We start from the raw sequence: 22457 nt of genomic DNA on the forward strand, positions 1-22457 counted from the left end.
ATCAATTTATTCATCTTTATACAAACTTAAATATCAATTTATATACAGACCAAATTTTTTTTTTTAAAAAAAACATAAATCTCAATCGAAATCGAATAAAATTAAAAAATTCCTTTGTGGTCAACTAGTACAGCCAATATTATATAAGGACTTTGATTCTATAGATATTATTATTTATCACTGGATGGCAATCAAATGCAATTATTTGAACAATAATTTAAAAGTTCCAAATATACTTTTACGTGACTCCCATTATTACCATGAAATAATTAATTGGACTTTTCCAATTATTTAATGATGTATTTGAGATCGAAAATAATATTAGAGACTTTTATTAGCTAATAGATTTACGAAAAACATATATAAAAATATATTGCAAATGTCAAGGGTATATTCTAATCCTTTTTTTTTTTAAACGTATATACATTGATAATGTGAAGTATTATTACATTATCAATATATTTAAATTTATTGTAGTAAGTAATTTACCTTATTTTTCAAACAATTTGTGATCTCATTTTTAATATATTATCATAATAATAATAAGTAGAAATGGAATCATTTTTGTTTTGATTTAAGCAAATTCCTATAATTTAATTTATAAGCCTAAGTTATAAAAGTCATTTCTAAAAAAAAGATCAATATATTTGTTGAAAATTTCAATTCAATTTAAAGGATTATGCACAAGTACCCCTCAACCTATGCTCGAAATCTCAGAGACACACTTATACTATACTAAGGTCCTATTACTCTCCCCCCCCCCCCTCTCCCCCCCGAACTTATTTTTTAAATAATTTTTTGCCCCTTTTCGACCTACGTGGCACTATCTTGTGGGCCCAATGATGATTGACTTTTTTTTTTCAAACTAATATCACGTAGGCTGAAAAGGGGTAGAAAACTACTTATAAAATAAGTGTGTCTATGTTTCACTAGTACATAAATATTTCATACATTACATATTTGAATTAAAATTTCATATGATTCGACAACCAAAATAGAAATGTGATTTACACTATATGTATTATTTGTAAGCTATGGCAATGTATTTAATCACATCAAATTTGAAGGAATTTGTTGTTCTATTAATCAACAATTACTTAACATCATGTATAGTCTCGTAGCTAAAATATGAAGAGAATGATATGTACACAATTTTACTCGAAAGTTTACGAAAGTCAAAAATGTTGTATGAAAGAACTTCATAAATATCCAAAAATTGAAGATACAAACCAATAAATTATATTTTATACAAAAATAAACTACAAATTTGTGAGTACCTAATTTGTGAGTACAAATAAATAAGGTAGGTCCAAAAAAATGAAAACAACCACCAATTTTAGATAATATATATATATATAAAGGGGCATTGCCCACAATAAAAATTCATTACTTTTAAAGGACTTTAAGACCAATGACAGCTCAATAGGATGTATCTACTTCTCAACACTTTCCTAACATCTCATGCATAATTAATTTTGTTAGCCATGAACCACATAATTCACATAAATTTACATGGGTCCAACCAAATCAAAATACTATATTTCTATTTGTTATAGTGTTAATATTAGTTATAGTTCTATGTCAAATGGTGGAGAAGTTATTTAGAAACTAAAATCATAAAAGATATTATGATATGAAAATATATACTTATGCTTCAAGGAATATTAGGTTTTTTGTTTTGAGGGGCATAAGTAAAAGAAACACAAAATAAGGGAATTTCTTATGGATTGGATCAAGATTTTCTGGGTCATGACTTGGAGGAAATTATGATACGAAAATATATACAAATGAATCGAGTCTCGATTTTTGGATTGGGTGTTGAGCTCCAAATCAGGGTTAGGTCCTGTCCCTAGACGAGGTTGGGATCGGGTCATCGAGTCGAGGATTTTAGTTCAAGTCCCTAATAAGGCGCTGAGGGCTAGGGTCAGATCCTATATTTGGGTCGGGGTCGATGAGGAGTTTCATGTTGAGGTTGGGATCATGAATGTCAAGGGTCAGAGTTTGGGTCTCAAGTCATGTCAAGACGAGCGTAAAGAGAGTTAGACTAAATAGAATTCATATTATCTTTCTTTCATACTATCTTTCTTCCGAATATTGATTACCGAGAATTTGAACAAACAACGTATACCATTGACAAAAAATCATCATCAATAATCAATTTCGCAACTTTAATCAATGAATTAGGTAACGAAGCAAAATCGAGTTTAAATTTGAAGGGTCTTTCTTTATCTTCAAACCAAGTCAGTCAGGCTAAGGGTCAAGTCCCTAGTCGAGGTTAGGGTTGAACTTAGGTCCCCAATCGAAGTTTGGGTCAAGATACTCTTTGGTTGATTAAGGTTTAAGGTTCAGATCTTGAGTCGAGGTCAGTCGAGTCTGAGGTCAGATCAAATCCCGAGTCAAGGTCAAGGTTAGAATTGAGATAATTATTGAAGTGTGTCTTGGATAAAGTTTGGACAAAAACTATTATTAAAACCACACAATTGAGATAAGAAGGGGAAGCCCTAATATTCTACAATATGTGAGCCAATTATTGAAATATAGGGTGGGAAAGTAAAGTTGATACCTTAAAAAATCCCAAAATTATATTAAAATATCTCTTGTGAGATAATCTTAAGAGTTGATAACTTACAAATCCCTAAATTAATTATATCCATATTTTGTCAATTCAATATTAAATTAATAGGGTGGTGTCCTTTTCTCCTTGAACTATAATAATTTCTATCTAAATTATAAACGGATTAAGGGGATCTTCACACAATTCATTATTTACTCTTTCTAATCGATATACATAGATTATACATTGATTAAAACAATCGTAATTTAAATTAATTCTACGAACCAGCTACTATTAACCATATAATACTTGAACTAAAAAACTATTTCTTCTCTTTCTCCCCTCAACCATCCGATATAAACGGAGGTTAAATATACACCATTTGTTAATAGTAAAATGAATCGAATCGATGAATATTCGTGTTATTCTTCTTCTTTCATCCCTAATTCAAAGGAAGATAGAGAAAACACTCCATAATTAACTGATCTTATGTACAAGTTAAGAGAAAAAGGAAATTATGGGAACATATAGATCAGAGGAAGATTATGATTACTTGTTCAAGGTGGTGTTAATAGGGGATTCTGGTGTTGGTAAATCGAATTTGCTATCGCGATTTACCAAAAACGAATTCAGCCAACAATCTAAGTCGACTATTGGCGTTGAATTCGCCACCCGAACCATTCATGTTGATGACAAGATTGTCAAAGCCCAGATATGGGACACTGCTGGCCAAGAAAGGTAACCCAATCCCAATTTCCTTTTGGTTTTAACATGCATTGCTAACCACATGTCTCAGATTCGAATTCTAAAAATGAAGATTAGTTATCATCATTTTGTACGACTTCTATTCACAAATTTTTTCCTACCATGGTGTCTGAACCCACTTGTGTACCTACCTCAATTAGTTAAACAATATCTACCGAGGCTTGGACAGGTCGAAGAAATCACCTAGTATTTATGTCGTCACTGAGTTTTGAATCTAAGAACACATGGTTCTCTTCATTGATCATATTGATCAATTATATAATCAGATGGATATCATCTAGGTGTTCTAAAGTTTATCAGATCATGTGAAGCAGCAACAACAACAACAGAAAGAAAAAGAGAAAATTTTCGACAAGTTTTCGTGTGCATCTTGGTTTACTTAAGATTTGAATGCAATGTTCTTTCACCTATAATGCCTGGAGGAATTGTTTCTAAATAACTTTTGGCTATAAAAACAGGTACAGGGCTATCACAAGTGCTTATTATAGAGGAGCAGTTGGTGCCTTACTTGTTTACGATATTACTCGCCATGTAACATTTGAGAATGTTGCGAGATGGCTCAAGGAGCTCAGAGATCATACAGACCAGAGCATTGTTGTCATGCTGGTCGGGAACAAGGCAGATCTCCGTCACCTGCGTGCTGTTCCCACAGACGAATCAAAGGGATTTGCAGAAAGAGAGAATACCTTCTTCATGGAAACATCAGCTCTTGAGGCGCTGAATGTTGAAAACGCCTTCACAGAAGTGTTGACTCAGATTTACAGGGTGGTTAGCAAGAAGGCTCTTGATGCAGGAGACGATCCAGCATCTTTGCCTGCAGGACAAACGATCCACATTGGAAATGACGTATCTGCTGTTAAGAAAGGCGGTTGTTGTTCCAGTTGAGCAAGGATCAACCACTCACTACTACATTTCTCAGAAATGCAGATAGATGAACTGCAGAAAAATGCAGGAATGCGAGAATTTCAGGTTTCCTGTACAAAATTGTATAGCACTCCCCACTCTAAGAAGTTGTAACTTGGCGGAAAGAAAAATTTGAAGAACTGAGGTGGGGAAATGGGGGATGGAAGTAAAATTTTGCTTAAGAACCATCTGTTTTGTCTTTTCGTAAGTGTACATTGACATTAAGAACATTTCAGCTGTGAAAATGGTAAGGTAACTTATCCGCGCTACACAGAACGTCAACAACTCAAAACTACAGCATTATTGATATGCACATCTACTGTATAGGAAATAAGTAACAATACTCTTCTTAACGATATTCAGGATACTATTGTTTTTCATGTAGAGTTGTTGTACTCATTGCAGGAGACAAACGGTCAAAGAAAAAAGGCACACTTGACTTGCTTTGACTCTCAGTGGGCACCAGCAGATATTGGTCGTGGTACACATCCTATTAAAATTTTGGTGTTTCTTTTTCCAGGAAGCAGATATACTAACTTTGCCCAGGAATTAGTTGTTAGCAATGATTGCACTTCCATCCACATAGAGCTTGCAGCAAGTGAATGAGGGTAGAGGTTGGAGGGGAGGGAGAGACTTCAGCTATTCATGAGTAACTTGTTTCATTGAGAGTCTGTGCCAATCAAAAGACATACATACTCAGAAACAAGAACTGATTTACTTTAAATGAACAACCAAACAAAACAAAGAGAAAAGAGATAGTTGCATCATCCCAATGGCAGAAGTTCATTCACTGCATTCTTGTCCCTCCAAATTAGAGGAGAACAGTAAAATAAAGACAAAAGTCAGTCAGACACACTAACAATCATGATTTTTCTTCATTATTTTCCCTGATTATTTTTTCACAAAATATATTAAACTACATAAACCAATGAGCACGTTCGAGACTTTACAATTCATAGTAAAAGCTAGCATACAATTCAAGCCTTTCAAAAGTGCTTTCCAAATTGATTTAACCAAAACACAAACACTCTTACCAAAAATACTTTTTGTAAAAGCAGTTCTGTAAATCAAATAAGTTGATTTCAGAAGCTTGGCCATGCTATATATCAGGTCGGTAAGATTATGGCAAGAGAAGGCTGCCTTTACAAGTTTAGTCAACTAAAAACATTATATTTACTCTACATTCTTTGCTTTTGGGAGCAAGGTCATTTTAATCCACCCTCTTTACATGGGAAAGAGTTACCGAGAGACCTCTTAATTCTCTATTTCATTTTCAGTTCCTTCATCTGAACTACTTGCGAATTGAAGGCAGTTGTGGAGTAGAATCCTTATTATGGTTGCAGAGACCTATTATCCAATTCGCATCATAGGAACAACACCTGGAATGGGTGATAAAGAATGCAAAGGGAAGGACAATGTAGTGTTAGAGCACAGTTTCTATGCAACTTATTATTCTAGCTACAGATTGGTTGAACACTACACATACATGTTATCTCTCTGGCAATGACTTCATAATCTCTCGCTTTCTTCTCAAAGACTCGCTGGTTCTGCTTTAACCATACGGCATAGACACATTCAGTGTATACAATTTTAAAAGCTCGAGCTCTCACTGTTCTTCCTTTGCATTCTTTATCACCCATTCCATGTGCTGTTCCCGAGTTGCGTATTGGATAATAGGTCTCTGCAACCATAATAGGATAACAAAGAATGGTGGTGTTGACTACCTAATGTGGTAACGAGATCACATCTTTTCTTTCGGAAAAGCATAAAACTTGTAATAGACAAGGAAAAGATACAGTCAAGGATGAGGTGGTCCAGACAGGACAAAAACAATTAGCACTTGGGATGCTATTTCACTAACAAGATGTCAATCAACACTTAGGGGGTCGATAGAATTAGAATATATATGCACAGTCGCTCATCTAATGATCAAAGCTAAAAGGCAGTGGCGATTGAAGTAACACAGCATAACAAGAGGCCGTTATGGCGATAAGATTCTTTGTGTGGGGAGAGTCAAGTTAAAATCCTGTCAAGAGCTTCCATGTATAATATGCTTCTTTCAATTACTAGCTGCTTGTTACTATCCAACTGAAAATAAGAGGCGTTAGGCAATGCATCCAGAATAAGATTTACACTTCTCCAGACAGGCTTCATTTATTTACAGCAAAGATCTCTCCATTACATATGCATAAAGAGATCATAGGAAGTATATTAACTCTATATGTTTATTTGTTCCTTCACATATACAAAGAGCAAAGCAGCTACATTCTGTTTTCAGCAGGATAAAATAGGTGAATAGAAATGCATAAATGGTCAGATTTTTAATATTACATTCAAACGAAGGAAATGAAACTATAAAGTAAGGTCAGGGATTGGATAAGCAACAGAGAGGCTTCAACATATGATGTCTCAAACAGACATGATAGATATAAATAAGAACTCCTGATCTTTCATACAAGCATATACAAAGATATTGCAAGACTTCAGAGGCATATTTACAATAAAGAGAATATGTGGGATTTTCAGGATTTCTGTCCTCTCGTTAATGAGATGACAAAAGGCAAGAATGGGCATTTTGGGCGTAAAAAGGAAAGAATAAAACATGAACAATCAAAAAAGATTTAATTAAATTTATCTCCAAAAAAATAAAGAAAATAAAACAAAAGAAATAAAGGAAGAAGGGTCAGCAGTTTCACTTCTGTCCACTGAGTTGAAGGACAAACAAATGAAAGAATGAAAGAAACAAAGAGGATTCAAAGCTGAACTTCTTTCTGTTTGAGGTTGATTCTTTAAAATCAACTGGTAAAGTAGCAAGCTCTAAGAGCGTGGAATGTAAATGAAGCACACTTTCTCAAACGTGTTCTAGACTGCGAAATATCCTTAGAGAGGATATTCACTTATCTTGGATGAGAGTTACAGAAGGGTGACAAAAAGGGCATTTTGGCAGTCAAAACTCAAACACAAAAGACAATTGTCACTTTTTGGATGGTAAAATTATTTTAAGCTTCCAATTTGAAATACTAAGCCACATTTACAACTTCTAATTTGTTCTCAGACAATTAAGAAACAGTCCTTTAGTGCTCCCAATCAACCTTCAATTCATTCCTTACACTTCATTTGGATGGTTGTTACACATTCCTTCATTATGTATTATATTATGTTGTTTTGTGTTGTATTATATCGCACTGTATTGTTTTAATTAATACAATGTTTGGATAGATTGTATCATTCTCCATCCTTACATGTCAGACATAATCTACAAGAAAAATAGAGTAATGACATGATCACACCAAATTGGTCATTAGACAAGAATTTAACGATACAACACAATAAATTTAAGTAACCATCATAAAAAAACATTGTCTTTAAACTCAAACAAACCCCCGAACCTACTAATTGAAATGGATGAATAGACAAACAAATCGTCAAGCATGCCTTCAACCTAAGAGAGAGGGTTGAATTATCCAAATTCTCTTATAAATGAAATAAAATTTATAAAAAGTGGATATAGAGAGTTCATCTAATCGATCCAAAGTGATTCAGGTATAGTTATTAATGTAAATGTAACTGAACATAGTACAAAAACTCAATTTTTTAAAAAAAAAGAATTACTCTGGTGCATTAGTCTTCCCATTTAACCTCCATGTTTATAAAAACTAGGCATAATACATGATCATTTATTTTAACTTGGATTCAACAGCTCACATCTATGCCATCCAATTTTTGGTGCGCATAAGTAGGCAAAGATGAAAACATACTCTATACACTCAATCAATTTGTATTATGTTACGTATGTTTCTACTTGTTCAACTTTATATGAATTCAAGTGTTTTCCAGCTGAGACTACTCAAGTTTATGTATTATGCCTAAAAATAAAACAAGATATAACAAAATCAGGGAGAAATTCAAGTTTCTAAAACGAACCTAAAAATGAAATTATCGTCATCATCAACTTCTCTTAACCTCTGGAACAGCACCAGCATCATCAGAAGACGAAGACGAAGAAGCATTTTTAGCATCCGACTCTTCGTGCTTAAAAGAGGGCAAAGGATTAGAGCCTTTGATAATCCAACCAAGGGCGTAAAATGAAAGCCCAGCTAAAATTGCAGTTCCCCAAGCGTGGGAATACCATTTGCTGTACTGCTTGATAGCGAACCTCCATTGCTCTCTCAGTGTCGCCGCGTCCGGATTCGTACGATCCGGCGGGTTTGGAAAGTGCGGAGCGCCGGATAATCCACCGTTAGATGATCCGCCGGAGGTTTTAGGTGGATTTGTTGACGGCGGTGAAGAGAAATTGTCGGTGGGTTTAGGTTTTTGATGGTCAGCCATGGTAGTGAGGAGGGTAGAAGCTTACAGAAGAGGTGATTGAATCCAAATACTATATAGTGCCTATATTTATTGATTTTGACCTTTGATTCGATTATTCAGTGGCGTATTTAGGAATTTAAGCTTGTAGGTGAAAATATAAAAAAATATGTGTTAACAGTGAGATTCGAACCTAAAAAAGTCTTTTAAGTAGCCAACTAAATCATTTATTCATTGGGTGCTCTATCTTAATTTTATACAACTACCTATCAAATTCTACATAGATATATATATTTTGTAACGAAGTTAATGCGTGCTCGAGCATCCGGTGGATACCATGTGGGTCCGCCTCTGCGATTATTTGGTAATAAATCATACACTAAAATTTTGTGTGACATATTTCATTTTTTTACGTGAAATTTTTAATTTTAAAAAATAAAATTTATATATTTATAAACTAAGTATTATAAGTCAATAATAATTGATAATTTCAAACGTTTAAAATGTCTATAAAAAATTTATAATCAAAGTTAAATTTGCTTAAATCTCGAAATTCGAAAAGTGTCACATAAAAAGTGACGAAGAGAATACTTTTTTAGTCTCATACTCCCTGTCTCTATTTAGTTGTCCGCTTTAAAAGTGTCACACATATTAAGGCACCAATTATAATAATAGGTTAGTTACAAATCTTAAGTTCAGCCTCTGTACATAATACTCATAAGACATACTGTAAAGATGCAAATTGCCACATAAGATGACATACAAAACATGTGTGTCTTCTTGTTTAATTTTTTATAAAAATTTAAGTGTTTGATTATGTATACCAACTTAGATAGCATAAATGTAAGATAAGATCAAGCTAAAAATATGCATATAATTTATTGGTTCACTTCACTTATTTTTAATAAAATCAAAATTAAATCAAATATCATCAATTTTAAAACTATGAAACCAAATAAAATTTATTTATTTAGTAAGTTTGAATTCATCTACGTATACTGATATTTAACGTTTAGATATAATTGCTTGCCAAATATTTTCTTATAAGTGACTATTAGCAGTAAAAAGGGTTTCCATGACAGAAATCACTTAGTAGTAGAAACAAGAAACAAACATCTAAAAATAGAAATAGGAAAGAACTAAAATAACATACTTAAATGAAAGATAAATGCATTTTTACGTAGTTTACATATTGACGATGCTCTCGTGTAACTTGTAAAGTTGTTATCATATGAGTACAAGGATGTTATAACGTTACCGGTTCGAGTTGTGAAAATAGTCTCGTAGACATTGTAGCTTTTGCACAAGAACATCAATGTTAAAATCCTCCAAGTCCTTTACTCAACAAGAACTCTATTGGCAAACTACTAGGAGGTTACGACGTTACAGGTTCGAGCTGTGAAAGCAGTCTCTTGCAATCAGAGTAGACACTGTAGCTTTTGCACAAGACCATCAATGTAAGAATCCTCAAGTCCTTTAATCAACAAGAACTTATGGGCAAACTACTAGGAGGTTACAACGTTACAGGTTCAAGCTGTGGACACAGTCTCTTGCAATCATAGTAGACATTGTAGCTTCTGCACAAGACCATCAATGTAAGAATCCTCAAGCCCTTTACTCAACAAGAACTCTTTCCACTTTGCGCGATTCGCCCTTATTTTACGTCCCTCTTCACTCTCATCATTCATTACCATTTTGATTGCCTTACAAACTCCATCCTTAGTGAAGGATCCATTTTCTTCATTTCTCTCAACTTCCACTCCAGCTTTCAAGTCTCCACCAAATAATCTTGAATTTATGAACTGATCACCAAAATTTGGTACTAAAACCAATTGACACTCATTAATCAGAGCCTCCGATAACGAGTTCCCGCCACAATGAGTGACAAAACATCCAACAGAAGGATGAGATAACATCAATTGTTGCTCTGCCCATCCTGAATGAACAATGCCTTTCCCCTGTGTTCTCTCTTTGAAACCTTCCGGTAATGCCTCTTCGATTGTGTCAGCTTCAATAGGCGGTTTTAAAGCAGCGAAAAACGGATAGCCAGTAAGTTCAAGTCCCAAAACAAGTTCTTGAAATTGATCTCTCTTGAGCTTACATTCACTACCAAATGCACACAAAATAACCGTCTTTTCTTGAAATTTTTCGAGCCATTTTGACCAATTCTCCTCTGTATTTGAAGTCTCCATTGGTTCAGGCAATACTGGCCCTGCTAACACAACTGGTTTCTTGAACTTGTGCTCAACAAATTCACAATAACGTCCTTCTATTTCTCGAGTCGTTTTGAATGCAATGGCATCTCCATCTTGAAAAGCCAAAAGCATACGTTGAGTGAACGATACAGAGCCAGAACCAGAATTCTTCCCCATTGAATGTAGAGCTATGATTAAACGAGCTTCATGTTTATGGAGCATGATTGATGAATCAACTGGAAAACCAGGTGGAGGTTGCATCATTTCAGCTTCTGAAGTTGGATTTTCGCCACGCATAAGATAACCAACAGATGATGGAGTAATAGAACAGTAATGCACAGACTTAACTCCGTATTTTCGAGCAACAGATGGAACCCAGTAAGCAAAATCATAGAAAATGAAATGGGGTTTGATTTCTTGAATTAAAGATTCAATCTTTGGTAATGTGAGATCCAATGCTTGACAAAGAAGATTCTGATTGAAAATAGGAACATCTGAAGTTGTTTCAGCTCCAAGTGGGAGTCCATCAACATGTGGAACTGTGACGGATTTGAAGTTTATGAGTTCGGGATAACGATTAAATTTTTCTAATTTGGAAAGTGTGTTTGTAGGATGGACAAAGAAAACTTTGTGGCCTCTATGTGCAAGTTTGTTGGATAAATGAAGAAATGATGTAAGATGACCCATGGCATACCATGGATACATAATAAAAGTTAATTTCTTGTCCTCCATTTTATCTTCTTTCACCTGAAAATCAATAATTTCGTATCAGAATTTAAGTTTTATATACTGACAATGTAAATTATTTACTCACGCATTTGAAGACTCCGAAACACTAAAAACAAAAAATGTGACTTAAATTAGAACTACTACCTAATTTTTTACTAGAAAATAACTAAAACATAATATATAAATATGACCCCTAATTTAGTGTTATCGGACAAATATGACCTTTCATTTTGAGTGTGCACAGATAGACACTTACACTTTTATAAAATTGAACAAATAAAATATTGTCTTACATGATATCCTACAGAAATTTTATGCTCGAGGTGGCGTCCTACATTTATTTGCCGTGTAGGACATCTTTGTCTGCTTATACAATTTTATACAGATTTAAATGTACACTCAAAATTGGAGGATATAATTATCTACTGAACTCAAATTAAGGATCATCTTGACGTATTATACCAATAATTAAATGATACTTTGCACTAACGCATCAATGCCATAGTTGCACAAACAAAAAGTATTAGTTATATATAGTATGTTAGTTTCATATGGTTCATTCTAATAAATCTGCACTCCACAAATGCAATAATTTGCCGGGTATGATGCGGAATCAGAATTTTTAATTTACATGTTTTTTAGCACAATTATTTTTATTTACTAGGTTCATTGATATAGATTTTTTATAACACAAATACAAAATTGAGTCAAAATTATTGAATTCAAATCAATCAAAATAGGGAAAAGATCCTAGTAGGGAGTGCTTCTGTTTAAATGAGTGTCACACGATGTAAATATACATTAATAGATATCAGACATCAAATGAGAAATTAAAAAAAAAAGCTAAAAAGTTACCAATTTTGTGTATCATCTATCGGGGTTCTTGATTCGAATCGTATGAAAAATACTTTTCCTTTAATGAGCTTTACACTGTATGTAACATGAATCTAAATTAATCGTGTGGAGAAATATTTGATAGCTAAAATCTACAACATTTGAAAGTAGAAGGCTAAATTATTATTTTTTTAATGTTTTGGAGAAAAATACCAGAAAGGAAAATGTTAAGGATCACAAGATTCATATGCAACAAACTAGTAGAGAAAATAGGAATAGACACGTGGCTAGCTATGAGCTTATTTCTAAGTTCTTTTTTTTAATTGTATGATTTTGAAAAATAAAATATTTATTTTCCTAGAAATAAAGAATGTATCTATGATTTTAAATATAAGATATTTCCTCCGTTTCAAAAAATATAATAATCTAGTTTGATTTGAAATAGAGTTTAAGCAAAGAAAGAAGATTTTTTATTTTATGATTCTGAATTAAAGTTATGTCAAATATATCAAAAGAACTTTTTTAATTTTATGGTTCTAAATTAAAATTATGTGAAAAATTAAAGTTAAAGTGTTGCAAAAAAAAGTCATTCTTTTTTAAAAAACTAAAAAGTAAATGAAGACATTCTTCTTAAAACGGAAGAAATAATATTATAAAATCAAAGAATTCAAAAATAGAGTAGGTAGAATGAATCGATGAGGTGTAAAAACAAAATAGTAGACATATATATATATATATATATATATATATATATATATATATAAGAGTGTGACACGTATTCCTTTATTGCATGTTGATCACTTGTCTTCATTGATACTCGTGTCGCTTTGCATGATTGCCAAATGTAAAAAAATAAAAATAAAATAAATAAATAAATATATATATATATATATATATATATATATATATATATATATATTTGAGTGTATTTTAATTTTGGAGTTTTTGGCTAAAATTATTCCTCAATTATGACTCAAATTTAATTTATATTCTTATATCATCTAAGTGAGCAAAAAAAGTTTTATACTATCAAAAAAATAATAAGAATCATCCTTCAGTCTATTTTTGTTAAGAAACTAATTGAACAAATAATTTTTTTTTATAATTTGGTCATGTCTTAGCTACATCGAGAAGATCAATATTATCTAAAAATAATAAGGATATGGATAAAAAAATGAATATTTTATTCTAATAATTTAAATTTTGTGTATTGTTAGTTTATATGTTTTTTTTGTATAATTAAGTAATTGACTTGCAACAATACATAAATTTTGACATATTTATAAAGTAGGATCCAATGGTTTGAAAGATTATGCAAAAAAAAAAATCATTTTAAAATATTGTGTTTTAATAACTTTTAGTGTTCAGTTGACAAAATAGTGAGTAAAAGGGTCTAGGTAACAAATAAAGTCAAGTACAAGGGTTCCTCAGGTCATTCCTCCTAAATATTATAAAGATAATTTTATCTGTGAATTTGATTAACAAGTAGTAACATTAACATCATGTAATATTGTTTTTGTCGATATTTATGTTAATATTTTTAAATTATACTTATAATTTAATAATTATTAAAAAAAATTAAAAAGTGGACTGACCCAACAAGTTTGTAGTCCACGTACTTGTGAGTTGGACCGACCATTTTCTTGCCACCACAAAAATAGGCTAACCCGACTTGATATGTAAAATGTCAAAACTTGTATGAATTAGCCTGAATGGAGTGAGCTAACATATATTGACAACTCTACTTTTAATTGACTTTTTAGGCTCATCAAGTGAGTTCACGATATAAAAAATAAATATAGATTTTTAGTATTCTAAAATGAATTGATGCTTAAATGTTGATAGCTAAATTTACACACATGTCTCTTGGAAAAATTTGAACCCCTTTACCACTAAGCTAGCATTGCACTTCTGTAGGTGCAATTCTAGCCTAGTGGTTAAGTGTAATAAAGTGTTATTTTTCAATAAAGTGAGTTCATATAAATTCATTTGACACTGTGTAGGTTTGTCCCTGTCCACGATACTAAAACAGTTGTTCAACAACATCTGTTCAATTTTAAAAAATCATGAAACTAAGAAAGTACTCTATGTTGTACTCCATCTATTCATTTTTACTTGTCACAGTTTGACTTAATACATACATTAAAAATATAATTATTGATATGTATTTACCATACTATCTTTAGTAAATGTTGTTTAGTGCTCCCTTCGTCCCTTTTTACTTGTTCACTTTTGAATTGGTACACCTATTAAGAAAATAATTAATAACGTAGTGAGTTTACCATTTTATCCCTGTTAATTATGAAGTGGATGAAAAGTTTTACATTTTTAAAAGTAATTAGTCATTTAATTGAGAGTATAATAGGTAAAAAAATTATCATTTCTTGATTTGTCAAAATAGACAAGTAATTAGAGACAACTATAAAAGAAAAAATGAACAAGTAAAAAGGGATGGAAGAAGTATTACACATTGAAAAATAATTTTGAAAACAAATATTTTTTGTGTAGGTAAACTATGAAAAAAATTAAATTTTTTCTTTGTATGTCAAGAATAACAAGTATAAATGAAAATTAATTTTAATAATAAATAACAAATAAGGTGAACAGAGAGAGTAATAATTATTGAATTTGTTGCAATAACTTTTAAAGTGGTTGTAATAACTCCTCAAATTTTGTGGCTATTGCAATAACTATTACTCCCCCCTTTGTCCCTATTTACTTGTCCATATTTTCTCTTTTAATTATTCCTGTTTATTTATTCATTTTGACAAATTAAGAAAGGACAAAAAAAATCTATTATACCCTCATTTAAACTTTTTGAAAATTTCAAAGTTTTAATTCATCATTTTTGAAAGCATAATTAATAAGGTTAAAATTATAACTTCACTATGTTAATTATTGCTATCTTAATATATGTGACAATGCTAAAGTGGACAACTAAATAAGGACAGAGATAGTAATTATTATAGCTGTAATAATTATTTTGAAGTCAGATAATTATTGTAACAACTTTTAATATTTGTGTTCGACTCATTTCAAATTAATTGAAGTAAAAATTCTTTTGGCGAGAAAATTTTGGCCATAATAATCAGAATAGAGCATTCACGCTATAAACAGATTTACTTTTTAACGTTTTTGCCCTTATTTAAATTTTAATTTATTAATTTTTTTAACACATAAAAAGATATGCATGGCGATTAGAATTGTTCCCACATTCTCATAATTTCATAATTATATGTTAATTTTCAATTTCTTTTAAAAATACTATAAAATGATAGCCTTAATAATTTCTTTTCTTCCCTCTACTTTTCAATATAAATTTTAAAGAACACAAATTAAAAATTACTAATAAATAAAATTTAAAATTTTAAATGACAAAATAAACACTAATAATATTAAATTTAAAATAAATTTATCTCACATGCAATTCAAATTAAAAATTCATAAAGTAACTTATTAAGTAAAATTATTAATCAAAAGTGTCATATATATTGGTCATTTATATAATACTACTACTAATAATAATAAATTATATTTTTCAACTTTGTGATTTAGAGATAATATATCTTTTGTTAAACGAAAGTGGCTCACGTCTATTTCAATTGTTACATATATAACTTTGATATAGCTAAATCTTTTTTAGATGAAGGAAGTCAAAAAATTGATTCATTTTTTTTTAATAAAGTAAAAATTATACAAGGTATGTTTGACCCTTTTCGTAGTATTTTGAGATATGTTTGAAGAGCCAAGATCATTTTTCGCTGATAAAAGTGAAAAATTTATTAATTATTTTAACAAAATAAACATATAAAAGGTATATTTGCCCTTCTCAAAATATTTCGAGTTATATTTGATCTTCTTCACACATGAATTTTTGTATTTTTATTTTTATTTTTTATCTTCTATAATTCCATGACTAATTTTGATATACTATGTAGATGATCAAATTTATTTTTTCTCTGATCTTCTTGCAAAGTCTATTATAGGTGCATCAACATTTTTACAACTACAGAATAAAATTCAATATAACCGCAAAAAAACGATTAATTTTAGTTTGCTTTTTTTTATTTTTTTTTATTTGGTTCACTATTTTTTTATTTCTTTTTAATTCTCATGTTTTCTACACTAAAAAATGAAAGCGAAAAATTAAACATGAACAACATATTCAAATAATGATTAAAAACATATTCATAAGGGAGATAATTAAGACCCAAATTAACCGTTAAATTAAAAAACTCAAAAATAAAATCACGTGAAAATACTATCTGATTTTCCTCTATGTAAATATTGTTTGGTTAAATAACTAAAATAAATAAATTAAAAATCTACAATTTAACTTTTGTCAGTCAAAAGAGGATATATGAGTTATTTAATTTGCTCATGTAACAATAAATGTATATGTAACCTTTTCTTTACTGAATATATATTATCTCTATATCACAAAATTAAGGAGTGTATCAAATCTTTTTCTCCTAATAATAATTCAACATAATTTGCACAATATTATTATTATGAAGATCAAACAAACAATATGATATAGTAATGAAATGTAAATGAGAGTAGTCAACCTTGATATTAAGAGAATTATATAATAAGAAATAACTTTTTTAATTCAAGACATCACTACGAAATTGCATTATTATTAATAGTTATTTAAAATATCTAAGTCCTAAAATTATATTATTATTTTTCTAAAAGAAAAATACACACGATGTATAAACATTAAATTAATTAGTGAAGAATCGTATTAATCATTATCATTCAATTGTAAAATTCAGAATCCATATTTATTTTACTAATATTGCATATTATTGAGAATACATGAGAGTAACGTGTTAATGTTAATTATAGTCTTGTATCCGCACTACATTACGTCAATTTGATAATTTATAGATCATTCATTACTCATATTTGTTATTAATATGAAAAGTATATAATTTTATAAATTATTATGTTTAAATAAATTTAGGCTATTTATTTGAATATTTTAACATAACTATATTAATAATGACAATCAAAACTCGAAACACTTTAGAGACAACAAATATCACAATATTATAAAAATCATTTATTTCATCAGTGTCGATCCTGTTTAACAACATCACATTGAATATGTGATAGTTTTGCACCCTAATGTTATGTTGACTTGATAAATATGTGTACTATTACTTATTTATTATTATTAATATGAGTTCTAATTAAATAAGTTTATGAAGTTGCGTTCAAATAAATTTAAAATACATATTTAAATCATTTTATAAGTATAATTTAAAAATATTTCAACAAAAGTCAAGCAAAACTCAAAACACTTTATATTTTATAAACATCAAAACATTAAAGAAATTATAATTTTTTTATTACTTATAAGTATCGACCCTAATTAATTTGTAAGAATAACGTCACAAAAACAGTTTTTAATATATTTTTAGTTTATTATTTAATAATTATATTTTATGTAATTAGTTATAGATAAACTTAGTTGGAGGTGTAATTGTATATTTCTTATAGTACATAAGTGTAAATGTTTAAATTTAAAATATAGAGAGTGTATTTAAAACTGAGTCATATTACAAAAATAATAATTAATGCATTAATTATATATACATAGAGAATTTGACATTCAAGCAAATAAATTGTGATTTTTTTTCTAAGAAATTATGATTTTCTTTGTACTCTTAAAAAAATATTTTACATTGATAAGTTTCAATAGATACATAAACTAATATTTTTATTATTTCATTCAGAAAATGAATTTAACCAATTTAAGTGCTTAAATATAATTATTTATTTTCACCATAATCTAATTTTATTTTATAAAAAGAGTAAAAAAAAAAAGAGTCAAGGAGGAGAAGTGAAATGACAAAAAAAAAAAATGAATTGAAAAAGGAACAAGGCACGGGACCTAGAAAATTCATTTTATCAAAATAATTAATGCTCATACTATTTTGAAAATATCAACAAATTAATTTTATTGTTGAGTGAAAGGCTATAATTGTCTTTTTCACTATTCTAGTCAAATTCTGATCACATTTTTCTGGCTATTTAACACTTTTGTTAAGAGTATTTTACATTCTTTAAGAAAAAAATTAAGACATAAATTAGACATAACTTTTGTTTTTACTCTTATTAATTACTATTATCAAATTCATGATTAAAACAACTAAATATTAATTAATAATTAATTTAAATAATAACTAATAATGAATAAAATGAAAAAAACATTTTAAAAAGCCTTAAAAATTAAATAATTAAATTAATTTAAAAAATAAATTAATTTGAAATGAAGAAAGTATTGTAATTTAAAAGTCTTCAATCATTTTGAATCTTTATCCCTTCGATAAAGTTCCTTGTATTCATAACATAAAAATAAAACAAGAAGGCAATATTAATGAAGAATCCTCAATGTAAATATATAAATTTAGTCAATAGCATCATTTAATTTTATTATATATATATATATATATATATATATATATATATATATAAGAGAGAGAGAGATAAATACCATAAGTTCATGTATTTCATTTTTAACATGTCAATTGTCCATGTTGTACTTTGTCATCCCATTTTGAACAAGTGAAAATTCTCAATTAGTTCAACGATAATTAACTATTATACTAAAAATAAATATTTAATAATATCAGTATAATTTATAAAATCAAGATATAATTTATTATTTTATTTTTGTTATTAAATATTTTATTAGTTTAAAAAAGAATAATCTCTTTTCCTCTTTAGTTTGTCTAAAAAAGAATGACCCCTTTTTTTTGGTAATATTTTGATTCCAATTTTTCACGTGATATGTTTAATGTCACAAGATTAAAGGGTAATTTTGTATATTTGACATAATTTTAATTTATGACCCCAAGATTCAAAAATCATTTTTATTTTCTTAAACACCGTACTAAGTCAAACTAGATCATTCTACATGAAACAGAGGACATACTATTTATTATCTAATACATTCTTCAAATATTTAATTTAATAAATTTAAAGAATAGTATAGTAATACTACCTCGATCTTTTTATCGTTTTCAAGAAATGTGTTAAGTTAATAGTGAACAGCTATTATCGAACAGAGTGAGATGTAAGAAAAACATTTTTCCTTTTCGCAATTAAGACGGAGAAAAACTTGCCCCAATTATTACTTCTCATAAACTTTGTATGAGTCTTTCAATTTAATTTACGTGATACATTTTTCTATCCTCGAAAAAAGAGCCAAAAATAATATGACAAGGTATAAATACAATTCCGATTGTGTGATAAAAAGGCCTTCCAACGCCATAAAATTGATAGATTTTATTTTTTTTCTTCTTTCGGTTTCCAGGTGATTCCCCTTTTTCTCTGAAACCCTTATATTTTTTAAATCGAATTTGTAATTCAGATCCTTTTTATGATTTTAATTTGTATAAAAATATTCAATTTTGTTGTTTTTTTGCAGATTATTGGAAGGCAATTTTGATTTTTGTTGCTGTTCAATCGATTTTAGGTTTGATTTCTCTTCCGATTTGTAAAAAAAACGATTTTTTAACACACCCTTTGATCCCGATTTGATAATAGTTGATTGGGTTTTTTGCGATCTAGTATAGAGAGAAGACTTTGAAAATATATGTGTGTGTAGAAAATCTGGATCTGTTGATTGATATGTTTGATTAACTTTTTGATGATATTTGCAAAGACCCTTTTGTCTTTCTTTGAGAAATCTGTTGATTTTGTTTCTGTTTTATGAAGTATTGATAATCAATTTTCATCTGTAAATTGCTCAGAAAAAGACATCTTGGTGTTGCAGGAAAATTTGTTATTTATTGGGTGATTCGGATTTCCGTTATGCTAATTTTTTTTTGTAAAAATTGATTTTTTACTTCTCTGCTCATGTTTGTAGTTTTATGTCTTGGTTTGGTTGCTGAAAGTTGTTATTTTCTGGTACATGAGTTAATTAGAGGATGATCTAAGGAGGATTTTAAACGGGGGGTCGAACAATTTGAGGATCTTGTTTTGAATGTTGTTGCTGTAGGATTTTTGGGTGACTGAATGATCTTCAAGGTTTTGTTTACTCTAGTTTTCAACTTGCATTCGGAGGATATGGAGTGAAGTATGCTTAAAATTGTAACTCTTAAAGGATATGCTGCATTATGCTTTCTTTGGGGAAAACGAAAGCGAGAGAAATAAAAGCGTTGACATGTTTTATTTGTGTTAAAACTGCTATGGATATATAATTATTTCTTTGCAGTCATGGCACTACGTTAGTATCATATCAGTCTAGTGCAGAATTGTTCACTGGTGTTATCTTGGTGCATGAGCTGCAGTAACTTAAAAGCTCATAGCTTTGATGTATTATAATGGGGTTAATGGGTTATAGAATAGTTAAGTACTCAGACTTCCTTTTAATAGTTAGTTTTAACGTTCTTGCAGCTGACTTGTGTTTTTAAATGCACTTAACAGTAACTTGAGCTATGGGAAAGAGGAAGGCAAAATCGAAGCCACCTCCAAAGAAGAGGATGGACAAACTTGACACTGTTTTCAGCTGTCCTTTCTGTAGCCATGGCACCAGCGTGGAATGTCGCATGTAAGTTAATTATTTAGCATTCTCATAAGCTAGTTATTTTTCTTCATAGACATTGGATAGATTGAGCTTTTCCCTCTCCGCCTCCACACCACTTTGGACATTGTTAGATTCAGATGACAACTCCTAAAACAATCATTTTGAAAGGTCCTGCTGATATATACCATCCCCTTCCCTTCTTCCCCGTCCAAAAGATTAATAGTATAAGGAGCGGAATAAGTTCTGTAGCCAGCTTTATACATGCTGCACCTGCTAGTTTACATGGAAGTATTTATTTGCTTCCCCATCAGAGTGTGTAAAAAAGATCAACTCATCATCAAAAAACGTGCATTGCTTTTCATTGTTGGTCAACAATAAATTTAACGCGTAATTGTTTTTGGCTCAATCTTATGGCATGTTCATCTTTGGTATCCAGTGATATGAAAAACTTGATTGGTGAGGCAAATTGCAGAATCTGCCAAGAGAGCTTCAGCACCACTGTCACAGGTATATCTAGACTTTTGGTTTCTTGTTTACCTATTAATTTGTCTATGCTTCATGTTTTGTAATGACATTTGATTAGATGATTAAAACCACTGGGGCCGGAAAATATAATGCATGACTTGCGACCTACTACTTCTATGAGAAAGTAGTCAGATACATAGAAGAGTAATTTTAATCGATGTTTTCAATGAACGAGTATTTTCTCGTTTACCTAACAGACTCTGGATTAAAGGATCTGCCTTCTGTCAGATAAGACTGCATATTGCATTTGCTCATGCCATAGTTGTATTGGCGAAAGATTTTGTCGTTATCCTTCATGTCTTTTCACCCTTTTAACGTCTCATTAGACTTTTGCTTGCATATGTATAACTGGATTGCTAACGAGTTTTTTCTTTTTGTGTTTCGTCTTTGCAGCGCTAACAGAACCTATTGATATGTAAGTGGACCTAACCTTGCCATTGATTTCTTCAGTGATGGATATAGATATTTAACTATTTTGAGAAGTATACATATTTATACTGAATTCACATACATTTACTGTAAACCATCCGTCTCCTCTCTGCACTTCTCATGTCTTTTTGTTGGGAACTCACAGATATAGTGAATGGATCGATGAGTGTGAACGAGTCAACAACTACGAAGAAGAAGACGTTTCTTATAGATCCTGATGAACTGCTCAGGACTATGCGCGTAGACCATTGGCAATAGTTCTGTCTCACTGCCTCAGAAGACTGCGAAACTCATCTAGGCGTCGCTGGAGTGTAATAAGTAAACTCCATTTAAAGAGGCTTTCTATGTCTAAATAGTTTGAAATAGACGCAGAACCTATCTTGTTTATATTCTGCTTGTGCAAGTAGTTTCTATGGAATCGGATTAACGACGTATCTACCTAATGTCAAGTAGTTTTATTTCTCTAATCGCCTCGATTATTTCACTGAGTACTTGTTGAAGGGACACCTGTTACGTCCCATTAGTATATAGATTACGTAACTCTACATGACCAGGGTTGTGCAATAATCAAACCGGCTAATAAATCGAAAAGAATAGAATTGAGTCATTGCTATTGGATTAATGGGTTTTTGATGGTTTTATAAAAAATAATTATTGGGTTATCGATTTGGTATTG

General features: G+C 30.2%; 4 protein-coding genes across 6 annotated transcripts; 2 read left to right on the forward strand and 2 right to left on the reverse strand.

Moving 5' to 3' along the window:
- The first annotated feature begins 2850 nt into the window (after positions 1 to 2850).
- Positions 2851 to 4894, forward strand: LOC101252329 (ras-related protein RABA1f-like). The gene is made up of 2 exons (XM_004248080.5): positions 2851 to 3292; positions 3778 to 4894. Exons 1-2 carry the CDS (start codon positions 3072 to 3074, stop codon positions 4202 to 4204), a joined length of 648 nt encoding a protein of 215 aa, XP_004248128.1. The 5' UTR covers positions 2851 to 3071; the 3' UTR covers positions 4205 to 4894.
- LOC101253135 (uncharacterized) lies at positions 3665 to 8635 on the reverse strand. Of its 2 annotated transcripts, none has more exons than XM_004248083.5 (2): positions 8147 to 8635; positions 3665 to 4892 (listed from the first exon to the last, which is right to left on the reverse strand). In XM_004248083.5, exon 1 carries the CDS (start codon positions 8549 to 8551, stop codon positions 8171 to 8173), a length of 381 nt encoding a protein of 126 aa, XP_004248131.1. In that variant the 5' UTR covers positions 8552 to 8635; the 3' UTR covers positions 3665 to 4892; positions 8147 to 8170. The 2 variants fall into 2 exon arrangements, with proteins under 2 accessions (XP_004248131.1, XP_010327043.1); XM_010328741.4 differs by having other exon boundaries at positions 3665 to 4255; positions 8147 to 8603.
- A 1028-nt stretch (positions 8636 to 9663) lies between these two features.
- LOC101255247 (cyanidin 3-O-galactoside 2''-O-xylosyltransferase FGGT1-like) lies at positions 9664 to 12552 on the reverse strand. The gene is made up of 2 exons (XM_004248413.5): positions 12307 to 12552; positions 9664 to 11469 (listed from the first exon to the last, which is right to left on the reverse strand). Exon 2 carries the CDS (start codon positions 11452 to 11454, stop codon positions 10084 to 10086), a length of 1371 nt encoding a protein of 456 aa, XP_004248461.2. The 5' UTR covers positions 11455 to 11469; positions 12307 to 12552; the 3' UTR covers positions 9664 to 10083.
- Positions 12553 to 19362: 6810 nt separating this feature from the next.
- On the forward strand, positions 19363 to 22248 carry LOC101252629 (transcription elongation factor 1 homolog). 2 transcript variants are annotated; one of them, XM_069290136.1, is made up of 7 exons: positions 19473 to 19612; positions 19727 to 19774; positions 20516 to 20648; positions 20728 to 20851; positions 21264 to 21334; positions 21746 to 21767; positions 21927 to 22248. In XM_069290136.1, the coding sequence occupies exons 4-7, from the start codon at positions 20739 to 20741 to the stop codon at positions 21997 to 21999; spliced, it is 279 nt and encodes a 92-aa protein (XP_069146237.1). In that variant the 5' UTR covers positions 19473 to 19612; positions 19727 to 19774; positions 20516 to 20648; positions 20728 to 20738; the 3' UTR covers positions 22000 to 22248. The 2 variants fall into 2 exon arrangements, with proteins under 2 accessions (XP_004248129.1, XP_069146237.1); XM_004248081.5 differs by lacking the exon at positions 20516 to 20648 and having other exon boundaries at positions 19363 to 19612.
- The last annotated feature ends 209 nt before the right edge of the window (positions 22249 to 22457 follow it).

The sequence above is a fragment of the Solanum lycopersicum genome, chromosome 10, assembly GCF_036512215.1.
Source record: "Solanum lycopersicum chromosome 10, SLM_r2.1".
NCBI lineage: Eukaryota > Viridiplantae > Streptophyta > Magnoliopsida > Solanales > Solanaceae > Solanum > Solanum lycopersicum.

Bases quoted from the DNA above. Each gene is read 5' to 3' on its own strand.
- LOC101255247 (XM_004248413.5), bottom strand. From the start codon at position 11,454: ATGGAGGACAAGAAATTAACTTTTATTATGTATCCATGGTATGCCATG.
- LOC101253135 (XM_004248083.5), bottom strand. From the start codon at position 8,551: ATGGCTGACCATCAAAAACCTAAACCCACCGACAATTTCTCTTCACCG.
- LOC101252629 (XM_004248081.5), top strand. From the start codon at position 20,739: ATGGGAAAGAGGAAGGCAAAATCGAAGCCACCTCCAAAGAAGAGGATG. The intron at 20,852-21,263 runs GTAAGTTAATTA...TTTGGTATCCAG, and splicing joins ACCAGCGTGGAATGTCGCAT to TGATATGAAAAACTTGATTG. The intron at 21,768-21,926 runs GTAAGTGGACCT...GGGAACTCACAG, and splicing joins CTAACAGAACCTATTGATAT to ATATAGTGAATGGATCGATG.
- LOC101252329 (XM_004248080.5), top strand. From the start codon at position 3,072: ATGGGAACATATAGATCAGAGGAAGATTATGATTACTTGTTCAAGGTG. The intron at 3,293-3,777 runs GTAACCCAATCC...CTATAAAAACAG, and splicing joins GACACTGCTGGCCAAGAAAG to GTACAGGGCTATCACAAGTG.